The sequence below is a fragment of the Tupaia chinensis genome, unplaced genomic scaffold (genome assembly GCF_000334495.1).
Source record: "Tupaia chinensis unplaced genomic scaffold, TupChi_1.0 Scaffold000410_1, whole genome shotgun sequence".
In the NCBI taxonomy this organism is placed as follows: Eukaryota; Metazoa; Chordata; class Mammalia; order Scandentia; family Tupaiidae; genus Tupaia; species Tupaia belangeri.
In genome coordinates, this window is record NW_006159915.1 from 574529 (window position 1) to 590667 (window position 16139).

Here is a 16139-nt window from a genome sequence, read left to right on the forward strand (position 1 = left end):
TGTTCTTCCTCAGCCCGACCAACAGCTAGTTTTGATAAAGAGGGTCCTATGTAATCCATAGCACATATAAATTACAAAATCTAGAAGGCTTGATAAAATTTTTGAGAGAAACTTCTGAGGACTTGCACAATTATTTATTAGTTTTGTAACTTTGACCAAGGTGTTTAACCTTTTTTCCCAGCAATTGTATAACTGGCAAATTTTAGAGATTTGTAGTGAAAATTACATGAGATGTGTCAGAACGTGCTTTGTAAATATGGTAAGCACTACTGAAATCTAACACCGTATTTTTAATCTTATGTGGCATTGTTCTGTGATCCTTATGCTATTAATAAAAATTATTTACTGAAAGTACTTGGAAATACACATTTCCCACTCATCTCAATATTCTTAAGCTTCATTGTTGTAAACCAAACTATCCAATTTTGTTCCAGCTTTCTCATTTGTCTCTGTATTCATCATGAAGCGACATTGTTTTCTGTTCAGAATAATATTATAGTTAGTGACTGAATACTTTATTAAAATATAATTCATGTACTATAAAATTTATTTCTTTTGTCTACAGTTCAATGAGTTTTCATAAATATGTATTATCATATAATTACCACAATCCAAATATAGAACAGTTCCTTCAACTTATAAAATTCCTTTGTCTTGCCCCTTTTAGTCAGTTTCTATCCCTATCCCCTAAACCCTGGAAAAGTAGTTGAACTTTTGACCTAGGAGGGAACATAAAATGAATCACAGGTATGGAGAATGGCGTGTTTTATTAATAAAAGTACACAGATATCTGCCCTAAGTGATCTAAATCACCTAATGTTCAAGCAAAAAAAGGACACAAGGGATTACTTTCAGAGATCACAAGCAGTCAGTAGACTAGATCCATTGCATGTGACTGCTGTGTTTGGTGCCTGGAGTTTTAGAAGCATTTGAATTATTTGGTTAACCTTTAAAAATACAAAGATTTCAAATAAAAATCTGGTCTTTCACTCTTTTCTGAAAACTGAAACATTTGACCACTTGAGCCCCATTTCTAGGTGACAATAATTATCTAGGGTTTCTCTCAGTTGCCCATTTTATTTATTTATTCCATGAGTGAGAAAGAGCAGTAAGCACCCTCAAGAGGATCTTGATACACCAATCTGCCCCCAGCTTCAGACCTCCCTGGTTCATGTGTGCATTTGACAAAATCAAAGAGGTTCCTAGACATGAACACAACCTACCAATGTGGTTCAACCTTGCAGAACATCTTGTTTTACTGTGTGCTATCGTCTAACCCCTAGTCGCTGGTTTTAAGTGGAGGCTTGCACTGCTCTTATCAACATAAGAGATTAGTCAATGGGGAGAAAGAGAAAGGTGTGTAAGTTGAGTGATTAGAGGATCATTGGCTTTGAGATCTTGTCTGTTCTGAGACCTACTTCAAAACCATCAATGGGCAGCAAAAATATAAATAAAGATTCCTTGCCTCACTATTCCTTTATTTTTTACTTTAAAGAAGAAATAAAGAACACCGAAAGTCAGAACCAGTAGATACCATAGCAGTTACATTGCTGGACTCCCATTGTAATGGACCACTGTTTGAATTCCAGATTCGGTAGCCTAAAACTCACACCAGATGCATGTGTGTGTATGCCCAAAATCCTGAGAGGAGAATGGAGGAGTAGGGATTGTGGCATGGCCATGCCCCCTTGCGGAGGGGGGGTGTTATTTCTTACTTTCTGTCTTTCTGATGACCACACATGCCCTATAGAAAATAACTCTAAAAAAAAAGAAAGAAAAGAAAACTGGAAGTCAGCATAGAGCCAACTGAAGATAGGAAAGGAGATTATCAGGGAAAACTCCTATTACGCAATGTGTTGGGTAATTAAAAGTAATGATGCATTTTTGCATAGAAAAGCACATCATAACTTTTCTGACAACCCACTAAAAAGACATAAACTTGACACTGTTTTAAAGGAAGGAAAAATAGGTCATTTTTATTCTACTTAAGAAAATCCCCTAAGAATTCTTGTTACATATTTTTGGTGAGGATTATATATTCTAACAATTTAAGTTCCTGTTTCCATTTTTGCCTATCTAAGTGCAATTTTCTGTAGCAGCTAGATCAATCATTTGCGAATGCGAATCAAATTGTGTTACGGTCTTGCTTAAAACTCCCCAGTAACTCCTAATGGTTTGTATGATGAAATCTGAACACCTCACGTAGCCTACAGGACCATCATGATCTGGATCTTGTCCCCTCCCAGGACCCTCATCTTCTACTCCTTTTCCTTACTCTCTGAGCTCCAGGCATTCTGGCCTTCTCTCCTGTCTGGAGAATCTCATTCCACCTCCAGGGGTTGTAGCAGTTGCAATTCTCTGTGGAATCCTCAGCCTCCAAGCTGAGGTCTATTTTCATTTTGGTGGTCTATCTCAGCTCAAAATGTAACTTTTTTAGGTGGGATAATTGCCCATCCACACTGAGGTAAACACAGTCACTCTCCTCTCCCCATCATTCCTCAACACATCAAGTTCTACTCTTTAGTTGTTTATTTTCTGTCTCCCCAAATCCATGCTAGGATCCTGCTTAACTGCCCATTCTCTTCCCAAAGAACTGGCATATATTTAACAGACAAAAGAATGTGAAGTTCTCTGTTGGAAAAAAATAATCTGTAACTTTTCCCTTATAATACATTAAAATAAAAAAGTTGTTGAAACAATAATGTAAGAGTGGGTAGTCAGCTTTCTAGAACTAAATGAGAGGAGGAAATACTTTGTCTCTTTTTGAGAAAGGAACAGTTACTTAAGTTACAGTAATATTTGTAAGTTTTAAGAGCCCCAGAAAGGATATTTAAATTGCAGGCGTTGTTTTGACAGTTATTTAATGTTAAACAGGTAAATATTTATTAGGAGTTCATTTGGGCCATAGATTAATTTTTATACCTCTTCAATATTGGTAAGAAAAGAATTTTTTTTTCACTTTAGACTTTTAATTCATATAAATGATGATCCAATATTTCCTTTGTTATCTAATTTTGGTTCTTCTCATTATTGCCCTAAAATGAACAGAAGTAAAATGACATGGAGTAGTTTTGCTCGAGGCTGGAGTTCTTCTGTAAGTAGACCTCTCCATTTGAAAGCCCTCCAAGCTCTGCATGTTGTTTTTGAGAACAGTTGGTACATACCTAATCTATTTGTGAATTGAGACAGAATTTTATCATTATTTTTAAATCTAGTTTCCTTGGAGCTTCAGGGAAAGGTTTTATTTTCCAGAAGAAGATTATTACATTTACTTAAAAGAAAAAGAAAATGAGTTCACACACACACACACACACACACACACGAAAAAAACTTGTGCTATTGCCATTCCCTGAGTAAAATTTATCTTAACATTTGAGGCAAATAAGAATGTGATGAGTTGTGTTGAAGGTCATTTCAGGTAGCTTGATAATCACTTTCAAACGCTTGTGCTTAATGGCAAATTGATAATGTTAGAAAAGAGGATGTCTGTGAGAAACAGATTTACTCTTCATGTAGTCCTATTCTTCATTGATTTTACATATCTGAGGGTATTTGTGGGCACATGAGAGATTTCTGTGGGAAAGTTACAATTATGGAACATAAGAATATTTTAGTTAAAAACATTTATGCTTATTTAGACTTTCATCAAACACTGTAAATGATACAGAGGTGAGCTTAATGCACTAATGTGTAAAAATCAGCAACAACACAGCCTTAACATATTATTTAGTGAATCTTACATTATTTTCCAATAGCATCTATGATGTGAGACATGAAATGTAAAACACTAAAATGACAGATTTGCCGTCATTAGGTGGTAGGTAACAACTGAAGATTTTACTTGTACTACTTGAAAAGTTAGACATTTGGATCAATTACCACACTCTCTGGCCTCCAGAATATCTTTTGGAGTCTGTTTGCATGCACGTGTGATAGGTTACAAACCCAGAGTCGTCCTAGACTGCCTGTAGAACTCTCGGTGTTCAGCACACTTGTACGGTAGCCTGGTGCTTCCAGAGATGCATGGACTGAGGAGGATGAGCACAGATGAAAGGAAAGGAGACACTGTGCAGCCGCTTGTCTTCATCTCAGCTGGGTTCCCCACCAAAGCAACTCACCTGGTGTCAGACAAACGGCACAGGGTGTGTTTTACAGATGGGGCCTCTGCAGAGATTCACACAGGCTTGCACATTTCTCTGTCACACAGATGTTCTGTCTTCTGTTTTCTAGCCAGCTCAACTTTGCTGGGGGATCACCTCCAGATGTTCAACCAAAGAGAGTCCCTGCTACCCCACTGAGAGTAAGCAGACATCTCGCTGCATCTGGGGCCACTCAGAGCAGGACGTATTAGAAAGGGGTAAACAGTACCATCTCTATAGTGGTCATAATTGTAGTTGAAAAACACACAGCAAACAACATAATCTCGGTACTTAAATTCCTAGTAAATAGAAACATACAAATAGCACCAAGTAACCCACCCCCTTTAAAAAAAAAAAAGTCAAACCTGGAAGGCAGACTTTTTCTGTAACTTGTCTTTGTAAATTTTCCTTGCTAGTGTTCATTGCTAATTTTTCCACACTCTGAAAAGTTGGACTGTTAAAACCAAAATAGCTTTAGTTAAATACCTAAAATTTTCAAAGTATAGCTTAACTTTTTTTATGTGTTAATATTTAGTAAAAGTTGCTCCAGGAAGCTCCATGTATCTCTTCTATATTTTGTTAATCTTTATTCCAGAGATGATGAAAAAGTGGTAGTTACAGGAGGAAGAGTGTCAATGCATGTTACAAAGGATTAAGTTGTCCGGTGTTCATTAAGCTCCAACTACACATCATGTAATGTATTATGTACTGAGACATAAAATGATGAACAACATCAAGCCTGCGTCTCCTGAAATCTATGACAACTATCATACAGTACAATATAGCAATATAATGCCAGATTATAATAGGAGCTGTAAAGAAAATATGCAAATGAGGTAGTAACTGAGATAAAATTTGATAGGAAGAAGTCAGACATGTGATGATTTGAGGGATTCCGGAGAGCACAGCATATACCAAGGCCCTGTGGGAGAACAAGCTTGGCACGTTCATGTTCACAGGGCAGCCTGAGGCCAGTGTAACAGGAGCACATGAGTAAGAGGATGCAGTGCTAATGAGGTCAGAGGAGTAGGTGGGGCCAGGTCATAGAAAGTTTGCGAACCACAGTAAGAGGTTTGAGTTTTATTGCAGGTATAATGAGAAGCCATTGGAGGATTGTAACTAAAGATTTAATGTCACCTTAAGTATATTTTGAAAAGTGTTATTGAGCTACTATTAAAAAAAATGAACTGTGGAAGACCCAGGAGGGCAAGCAGGAAGTCCAAACATTAGACCAACTGGAGAGTCTAATGTTTGGCAGAAAATGATGGTATTTAGGATTGCAGTGGTAGGAGCAGAAATAGAGAGATACCTAGACAAAGGGTACGTTTTTAGGTTGAATCGTCAGAAGCTTGCTAATAAATTGATGGAAAAGAGGAGTAGAAGAGAAAAAATAAATAGATTTTTGGCTCAAGCAATTAAATAAAGGTGTTTACTCAGATTAGAAAGATTGGGTGATCAATGCCTTTGGGTGGGATGAAAATAAAGATTATCTTTGAGCTATTTAAAATGTATTATGAGTATTAAATATTTTAGAGCTAAGCAAGAAAGTTAGGTAAGAGCTGAATATAGGGGACCAGCAGTTAGCGTAATGACTACGTCGCTGAATGGGACTGGGAGCATGTAGTCAACTGTGGTTCGAGTCCCGGACCCGGTGGCTTAAACTCATGCCAGGCGTGTGTGTGTGTGTGTGTGTGCCCATGATCCCGAGAGGAGAATGGAGGAGAAGGGATGGCGACATGGCCATCCCCCCTGGGGGAGATTTCTTGCTTTCTATCTCTCTGTCTTTTTCTGTCTTTCTGGTGAGTGCACATGCCCTATAGCAAAAACCTCTCCAAAAAAAAAAAAAAAATTCAACTTCAGTATTTTGTATCTGTATGAGTTCCACTCCTAAGTTACTGTGTTATGTTGAGAAACAGTTCTTTTACTAAACCATTTAGGAATTCCACAGTTGGAAAAAAGATCATTTTGCTATTTGGTTTTCTCACCGAGTAATCATAACAATATTCATTCTGACTTTTTTCTCCCTCTCGTTTCCTTTAATACATTAGAAGTGTAGATGAAGCCAAAGGGATTCTGAACAAATGGCATTGTTTCTGTATCACAGGCTGAAATTGTTACATACAGTATTCTGTGTGGATATCTATATAGATATAGATATAGATATCTTTGTCAGTGAGGTTGCATATGTTGAACATATTGGACCTATAGACTAAGTGATATCATTTCTGGGTACATCAGTGACCTTAGAAATGTATTAGCAAGTCAGATTTCAGAAGGTTTTCTGTTAAATGTACATATGCCTTACTCTGTGAGAACTCCAGGCTTTGTTAGTGTTAGAGATTTTCTTTGACTTACTGTCTATCTATGGGAAATTACGTTGTAGTAAATTAACACTCCCAATCACAGCATCTTCGGCCACACCAGTCAGATAAATCTCTTAATTCCGGAGACATTACAATTTTCGTCTTATTTCTCTTTCTAAAGCTTCACCCTCACCGACACCTGTAAATATATTACTAAAATGGAAAATTACTGGATTTGACATTATTGACTTTCTACAAGAGATATTTTGGGAGTGTGGATGAAAGCCTAGTTATCATGGATTCTAAGGAGATTGCAAAAAGAAATTAAGATAGGAAAAAATGGGACCAGCAGTTAGCATAATGGCTATGTGGCTGGACTCCCACATAGTCGACTGTGATTCAAGTCCTGGACCCAGAGGCTTAAACTCATGCTGGGTGCGTGTGCGTGCGTGCCCAAGATCCTGAGAGGAGAATGGAGGAGAAGGGATTACGGCGTGGCCATCCCCCTTGGGGGGTGATTTCTCGCTTTCTGTCTCTCTGTCTCTCTCTGTCTGGCGAGTGCACGCGCCCTATAGCAAAACCTCTCCCAAAATAAATAATAAATAAATAAATAAAGATAGGAGAAATAAGGACTTTTGTTGGGAAGGGAGATATATAATGTGGGCAGCGAAGGGGACTTCAAGGGAAGTTTTAGTTAAATATGGATGTTATTACTGAGAGTGTACAAATCATAATATTCCATCAGAGAGTGGAAAGGTGTCATGGAAGACAAAGTGAATCATTATAGAAGCAGATGGGATCCAGAGAATGAGCAAGGGCCTACATAGGAGTGCCAACATTCATTCATTGTAACAGGAGGAAGGTGGACAGGACAGCTTGGTAGATGTGAAGGTAGCAGGATGCCAGGTTTCTCTTCTGATGCGTTCTACTGTCTCAGCAGGGAGTGAGAACAAGGTGGGAGTACTAGAGGGTTAGTGAGAGAGAAGGTCGTATGAAGTAGTCATCCTTGAAAGAAGAGTGAATTGGATAGAGAAGTGGAGTAGTATTGCCAGGTAGCACTGAGGGCCCACTGGAGGGTATGGTCATGAATTTAAAAAGAAGCACTTAGCCTGACTGTTCCATTCTCTCATTTAGCTGTTTGGGTTTGGCATAGATTTAGGGTTAACCAAAGTTAGAAGTCTTACTTGTCCAATAAAACCATGCCAAAAAAGGCAGGAAAGTTGAAGGTAATGTAGAATTGTGACTTTTAAATAATGAAGCATGGAACCAAGTCCTGCAAGGAGGGAAATGAGCAAACCAGGGGCGATGGATAGTGCAAGTGTGCTTAGAGGATCCACTAGGGTTGAGGGATGGTTAGGATCAAAATATTCTGAGAAGAGGACAGCAGATGGCGTAGTGGATGTGTAGCTGGATTCCCACATGGCTGACCACGATTCAAGTCCCAGACCTGGAAGCTTCAAACTCATGCCAGGTGTGTGTGCGTGTGTCCCAAGATCCCTGCAGGTGAAGGGCCGTCCTCCCCGGGTGTGTGTGTGTGATTTTTTGCTTTCTGTCTCTCTGTCTCTCTCTGTGTCTCTGGTGATTACACATATTCTATAGCAAAAATCTCTCAAAAATATTCTGAAAATAAGTCATAAGAAGGAAATTATGTTTAAAATCGAGATTTAGGGGAATGTACAGTTCCTTGTAAAAACTTGGTTTCAGGGCAAATCACAATGTTAAGAACTGAAACAGGATGGAGGACAAGACCACTTGTAGCTAGGAGATGAAGACCCTGAGGCCATGTTGGACCAAGGAATAGGAAAAAGAAGAAGAGCAACAGAAAATCTTTAAACTTTGCAGGTGGTGTGTGTAGCTGCTTCTTAGTTATTAAATACTCTCTGCAATGTCAGATATGCATAAGCCAGCTAAAGTCCAGAATCACCCAACCTTCCCCCACATTAAGCAGGGTCTTCTGACATGGCATGTCTCGGATGCTTGCCAGGCCATGTGCTTTCTGTTTAAACTTTCATGAGTGGTACCCAGTTTCTGTCTCATGCCCACACACCCCATGTAGGTTTATCTGCTGTACTCAAGAGGCTTTTATTGGCAACAACACTCCTTTGAGGTGTCTACCTGACTCACAGATGTCTTTGGTCCACCAGCTATAATGAGCAGCCTCCATTGACTTGTTGAGCTGAGGGCGGTAATGAGTTCTTCCAGTCAGTCAGCATCTATCCAGAAAATGAGTTCCAGTGATCTTGCAGATCATTTGTCTGAGGGGTTCTTGTAGCCTCCTTCTCCTGATTAATACCTTTTATCAGATAAATCTTTCTTCCCATGAGATCCTCTAACCTGGTCTTTTACATAGTCAGAGGTAAGAGATGAAGGGAGGGATTATAGGACTGGCTGATAGTCTCTCTCTATCCAAACAATGAGTGGATGTTGGTCAACTTTAGTCCTGGTATCCCAGCCAAAACTGGGGCTTTTCCTTTGAAATCTCACTTGTTTTCTATGGTTTTGCATGTTCTTTATCTAACAGCCAATTACATGGAATCCCACAACTATAAAGTTAAAATTCAGTACTATTGCTTTGTTTCTTTTTTTCTGGAAACTCAGCAGTTTGCAGACTATAGTGTATTTAAGATAGGAAAATCTGATTTATGTCCAGAATTGAGATAAAAGTTCTGTAAATAGCTTTCTAGAAAGTACTTAAAGAAGCATAAAGCATGATGAGGTGAATGTTTTCTTCATGCTGACTTCCCAGAAAACAATAGATGTTAGTTTGTAGGCACAAAGGAATTTAGTATTCAATTTGCTGCTTGTATTTTTATGTGAGTTTGGATTGGTATATGTTTTCTTAGCTTGATCATGTCTGACTTAGATGTGGTGATATTTATTTATCTGTGGTTTATCCCAAGTTATATATTATTTCTCTGGATTCTTACTCTTTATCTCTATCCAAGTGTATTATAAACTGTATTATTGTCTTCAGAATGCTTTAGCATTTTCCTCCAGTTCTCAGACCTTTCAGTTGCTAGAAAAGCACCAGGCTCATTTTCCATTCTAGAGTCCCTACATGTGTTGTCTTCTGTCTCTTTCATTTTCGTCCCTGCATCCCAACCCTCACACACATGTACCTAACTTCTTTTCATCCTTCATCCATGTCTTAACCTAAACACAGCACTTCCTTAGGGAAACTCCTTTCACAATTCCCATTTCCCTTATATACAAATCAATTTTTCTCTTTCTTTAAAGTATTTATCACCCTTTAAAATAAGAATAAGTTTATTTACCTATTTGGTGCCTTTCTAACACACAAAACTATAGGCTATATGAGGATAGGGCACAAATGTTTTAACAAAGTATCTTAAATATAGTTGACATTCGATAAATATTTGTTGAACAAATTAATGAAAAATCCACTGACTCTACTAATAATGAATTTGAAGTGCTTCGTTAGTGTACTTGGGGCCATCTGAGGTTGTGTAGGCTGGAGAAACTTGATAAACCTAAAGAAGTCAGGTTCCCTTCAGAGATTGAGTATTTCAATATTCCAGCTTTAAAATGTATTTAGTTTCTTTGGAGAGATTTTTGCTATAGAGCACATGCACTGAACAGACAGAAAGCTAGAAATCACACCCCAAGGGGGATGGCCACACCACAGTCCCTTCTCCTCCTTTCTCTTCCTGAGATCTTGGGCACGTGTTCAGATGTACCCAGCATGAGCTTCCACCCACCAGGTCCAGCTTCAAGACTCACATTATAGTTGACCATGTGGAAGTCCAGTGACATAACCGCTACAGCATCTGCTGGCCTCTATTAGGTAGGCCCCCATTTAGATTTTTTGTATTGTTTTGTTTTGTTTAATAGAGATTTTTGCTCTAGGGCATGTGCATTCACCAGAGAGACAGAGAGAGGTAGGGAGACAGAAGATGAGAAATCATCCCCTGGGGTGGGGGAGGATGGCCATACCACAATCCCTTCTCCTCCATTCTCTTCTCAGAATTTTGGACATGCATGCACACATGCCTGGCCTGAGTTTTAAGCCATAGGGTCTGGCAGGGTCTGAGACTCAAACCATAGTCAGCCATGTGGGTGTCTGGCAATGTAACCATTATACTGTCTACTGGTTCTGGTCCCCATTTAGTTTTAAAAAACCCAGTTAGGTGTGAATGGGAGGTAACTTGAAACTTACGTAGAAAATCTTCACTTGCAATTTTAGTTTTGGTAGGATAAGTGTGCTGCTCATTACCATAATGGACATGTTGTTTACATAGGCACTGACTTTCAGGAAACTAACCACTCTTGAAACCACAGCTTAGGAGCTACAGATGATCAATCAATAGAGCTATTATGAAATAAAATGAAAGGCCTAGGTAGAATGAAATTATTTTGAGACTTCTCCCCCATTCATTGAAATTTTATACTATGATATTTTGCCATTGTTTAACTTTGGTATATTGCTAGTTACCTTTTAAAATCATTAAGTGGCTAACAGATATGCTTTTAAAGATTAAGTATTTAATTTGTAAAATAAATAAAATGTCTAAGTAATATTTTAAAATTAAACAATAATTCCCTGTTTCTTTCCTATCACCTAATTTCCATTTGGATCTGTTAATCAAAACATTTTAGTGTTAATCAAAACATTTTTAAATCCTGCACCTTATTAAGGTTCAGAACTTCAAAATAAATATTTCTATGTTTTATAAATATGTATAGTAATATGTATCATTTGACTGTAATGTGACCATACACATATAAAAAAATTATATAGACAAGAAGGGCTATTAGCATTGTGCTTTTGGCTTTTATAGTTGCTAACATTTGTTGAAAATCAAGATTGAGGAAGTTTTTTATTACACTATTTCCTATTTTGAGAAAAATAGTATTCCCAGGTTTATTTGGATTAAGTTTATTCTGTAAAACCTCTCCTCGTGAAAGTCACATGGATTCCGTGGACAAAGTTTATTTGGCTTCCACCCTCCCCCATTTTCTAAGTGCATTAAAGTGTAATCCATTAGAAAAACAAACTTTAAAGACGTTAGTCCCTGCCTACCACACCAATGCAATGTGAAAATGATGGGACTACTTCAGATTTAGCATGACTAGGGAAGCTTATTGCCTACAAATTCATTCCGAATTACATTCAGTGATTAGAAGTCGGAGTGTACTGAATTCGAGTTTTAGATATCAAAGTCTAGTTTGCTTTTCTGTTATCAACCAGAACGATTGAATTTTGAATTCCTGAACACTCTCTTCTAGCTGCTTTCGAAATCTATTGAACAACTGAAGCAACCAGGCAGTCACCTTGAAGAAGCAGAGGAAGAGCTTCAGGGGGACCAGGCAATGCAGGAAGACAGAGCGCCCTCTAGTGGCAACAGCACTAGGAGCGACAGCAGTGCTTGTGTGGATGACACACTGGGACAAGTTGGGGCAGTGAAAGTCAAGGAAGAACCAGTGGACAGTGATGAAGATGCTCAGATCCAGGAAATGGAATCTGGGGAGCAGGCTGCTTTTATGCAACAGGTAATAGGCAAAGATTTAGCTCCAGGATTTGTAATTAAAGTTATTATCTGAACATAAAATGCATTGCAAATTTTGGTAAATGGATATAATTTCCTATCAGTTTATATCTCTCGACTTGATTTGAGTGTTTAAGAGGTTTGATACAAATATATGTATACATCTATACAGAGATCTCGCTACATGCTGATCTCTATATAGATAGCAAGGTTTCGTTGAAGCTTCACTGGTAAGGAAATACCTGTTACACTAACTATGCTACATAATAGTCAAGTAATTAACAGGCTTTAAACACATCCCAAAGCCTACTGCACCAATTATTCTAAGGAAAACGAACTCATTGTTATTTCTTAGTTTATCTGTTGAGATCAGTGACTGCTGGATATGGTCTCCCAGTCTGATCAATGAAGCATTCTATTAGTTTTTTATTTTTTTTTGACATGTAGAATTCAATTTTCACATCACTGTACATACTGTATCATATTACAGTCTTGAACACTGTTAAAGGTAATCTGCCCTTTCCTTCTTTTCTCTTTTTTTTGTTAAGTAGAAATGTTCTGGTGACCATGCCAATAGTCCTAGGTTATTGCATAGATTGCAATTGAAAATATTAGGAATGCAGGAGGTTTTACATGTATAGATGCGACTCATGGCACTATTTTAAATTTTACATTACGTCTCAGCACTGCTCACTTTACTTTTATCTTGTGTAATTTGATGTCATAATCTACCAAAAAAAGATCAAATGGAGCAGATGCAACTGTTGGTAAGAAACAATGTACAGCATTATGGTCCGGTCAGATACCATATCTTATCTACCATTGCAGAAAACACAGTTACAGTATGAATATTATCTGTTACCAAGTCAAAGTCAGTTTGAAAAGAAGGTGTGTCATAGTCTATAATTATTATCAGTAGAATTTCTTAACTATAATTTCATAATGACATGGTATAGACCATCCCATTTTGACAGAAAATTAGGAAAGTTAGGCTTAACAAAAGAATTGACTTGTACATAATGCACCTTCAGAAGGACTATGTCCTTTGATGCTGTAAAATACAAACAACTTGGAAGGCAACAGAAGACAATGTTTATTTAAGTCAGTTCTTTGTCAGGTTCCTGCTGTTCTCCTACAGAAAAGTGATTCTGTGAGGCAGAACAGGAAATGCCTTGTGGAAACAGGAAGTCCAAGTGATTCATGTACTGTGGAATGTAGGAAAAAAAATTCTGAGGATAGTGTTTTACTCTTTCTGTTTTTAAAGGGCACTCTATGAATTGATTTATTGTCTAAGAAAATAACACCACAAGTAGGGAAATTGTTACGGAAGCTTTTCACTGGAACATTTCCTTCATATTCCCTTTTGATATGTTTACCTTGTTTTATGGGTTTACTTTTGTTAAGCTAGTTAAAGGTTCCTTGTATTAAGACCCCTTTAATATGGATAATCCAAATTGACCTAGAATCTTTGTGAGATTTTTTTCTATTAAAATATTTATATTTCTAAATCCGAGTATTTTAAGGTGTAGTATCCTGTTTCAAAGGAGATATAACAGTTTTGCCAAATGTAGACATTGTTCAACTGTATGTTATTGGAACGTGTTGTTTACATTTTGCTGTGACATTTAAAAATATTTCTTTAAAAATGTTACTGCTAAAGATACATTATCCTTTTTTAAAAAGTCTCCATTCAAATTAAATTAACATAACTAGAAGTTAGAAAGTTTAAAACTTTTCCATATAATGAAAGTCCTTCTGATAATTTGACAAATAGCTATACTAGGCAACACTCCCTATCACCAACATATTTTGGTTAGTATATTCCTTCATATTAAAATGACTTTTTGTCAGTTGTTTTGCATTAAAAATATGGCATGCCTAAGATAAAAATTGTATCTTTCCATCTCATAAATATTCATTTTCTTCAAAGTCTTTTTTTCAATCTCATAAAAAAAGGGATAGTGCATCTTTTAAAATACATTTTATTTGGGGAGGAACATGTGGCTGAGCAGACTTTTGTATAATATTACTTCAAAGATATGTAATCACAAACAAAAAAAAATCCTATTTTTTATAATGTCATTTGAGAGAGCTTCATCAGAACAGTTGGTGGACATTAATTGTTTGAATTTGATAGTCTTTGAATTTAATCAAGAAACTACCTGGAACCAGTAAAAAAGAAAGCTGGACTTAAATAGTCTTAGAACTAATTGGTAAATGTCTCTTTTAAAATCTACTGTATTTATTATCATTTACACCCTTGGAGGTGAAATCTTGTTTTGTGTTGTAAATATATTGTTTGTATGTTTCCCTTCTTGCCTTCTGTTATAAGTCTCTTCCTTTCTCAAATAAAGTTTTTTTTAAAAGATCCCCTTTCATACATTTGGCTTTGTGTAAACTTGATATATTTAATCGAATCTGAAGCTTGTACACTAGGTCTTATATACCAAAATCTATCACCATTCTTTGTTGAAACAAGAAAATAAAGATATTTTGAGCAGTTACTTCTAATACCATTAAAAGTAATAAAGCCAACAATAGTGACTTTAAACTCTACATTAGCCATTACCAAATAGCAAATATTTGCAAAAGTCGTTGCCTTTTCCTTTTTCCAGTGCGACCTTTTTCATGATATGTTATCATCTTTGGTATTTAAATCAAAATGTCAACCTTTAAATATAACATTTCATATAAATAGATGTCAGTTACTAACTTTGCTCAACTTAAAACAGAAATTTTAAAAAGCTTAGCATAATCCCTTGAATGTAACAAGCTCTTAATAAATATTAAAATGAATAATTTTCCAAGTACCAAATAATTATGTCTATTACAGTGAAATCCTGAACGACAAATATAAAGTGGCAGTACATAAATTTAAAGAGAAAATAGTGATTAAATGATCTCCCCTTATATGGTAACCATTATTATAATACTAGCACGAAGAACAGGAGCCCAGCACAGGTAAAGACCATGCACATCGCGTCGACCTTGAGGTACCTTATTCCTCTTCTGACCTGTTGTTAGAAAAATGTGTCAGTCAGTGCTTTGCAATGTGTACTGTGTATTCCATTCAACAGATTAAAGCTAGTTGTTTTACTCTGTGATTCACTTAACATAAAGGTTCATTGAGTCGTACAAACTAAAGTTACTGTAGGTTACAGCAGTATTACATTAGCGTTAAGAATTATGGAGCTACAATTGTTGACTATTGTAAAGTGGATTATCATTCTGTAATGCTATGGATTTCATAATTTGTCAGAGTTTAGGAAATACCATTAATCTTAGTCATCATTTCCTGAAATTTGTCTTTGAACTTTGGATAAAATTTCAAGAGTTATTTGGTGCTAGAGATCCTAAAATAGGAATTAAAGAGATCAATTAAATAATGGTTTCACAGGGTAATTCTGATGTCTCAAGTGTTATACAGATTTCTCCTTCTGGCAAGGAAAAGCCACTTTGTTGGTAAAGGTGGTTGCTTAGATGTGGACAGTTACTTTTCATAGATCTGAGGAAGAAGTGTTTATATTGTTTCATACTCTTTTTTTCCCCCCAAAAGATGTTAAGAAATTCATAGCAAGGAAAAGCCACTTTGTTGGTAAAGGTGGTTGCTTAGATGTGGACAGTTACTTTTCATAGATCTGGGAAGAAGTGTTTATATTGTTTCATACTCTTTTTTTTCCCCAAAAGATGTTAAATTCATATACTAAACATTTTTTAGAAACCAACTACTTAATACATATGTAGACTGGCAACATAGTTTGTTTTGTTTCTGTAGTTCTCTGTGATTGTTTTCAATTATTAGAGCATATAATTGAAAGTAACTACAGTAGGTATGGATCATGGGTAAACAATTAAGGGCTTATAATGATTAATAATTAAGGTCAACAAAAATAACTGGTTATAGTCAGAAACTCAAGATGCAAGAGAAAGGAGTTCGAGGTTTTTATTCTCTTTATTATTGCTAATTACTCCATCTTGTTTCCATTTTTTGCTTATTTTTTAAAGAGGTTTTTGCCTTAGGGTTTGTGTACTCATGGGGGTTGGGGAGAGTGAGAGAGACAGAAACAATAAGAGGGAAAGTGAGAAATCACCCCCCCCAGGGGGGATGGCCACACTTCCTCTTCCATTCTCCTCCTGGGATCTTGGGCATCCACAGGTGCCCAGCACAAGTCTCAAGCCCCTGGGTCCGG

General features: G+C 36.8%; 1 protein-coding gene across 1 annotated transcript in view; it reads left to right on the forward strand.

Annotated features, from left to right (window-relative positions):
* Window positions 1–16139, forward strand: part of HDAC9 (histone deacetylase 9) — an 865518-nt gene that overhangs the window by 437617 nt on the left and 411762 nt on the right. Inside the window, exon 12 of the mRNA XM_027774184.1 lies at window positions 11690–11953. Within this exon, the coding sequence (XP_027629985.1) occupies window positions 11690–11953 (264 nt within the window). The remainder of the gene's footprint in view (window positions 1–11689; window positions 11954–16139) is intronic.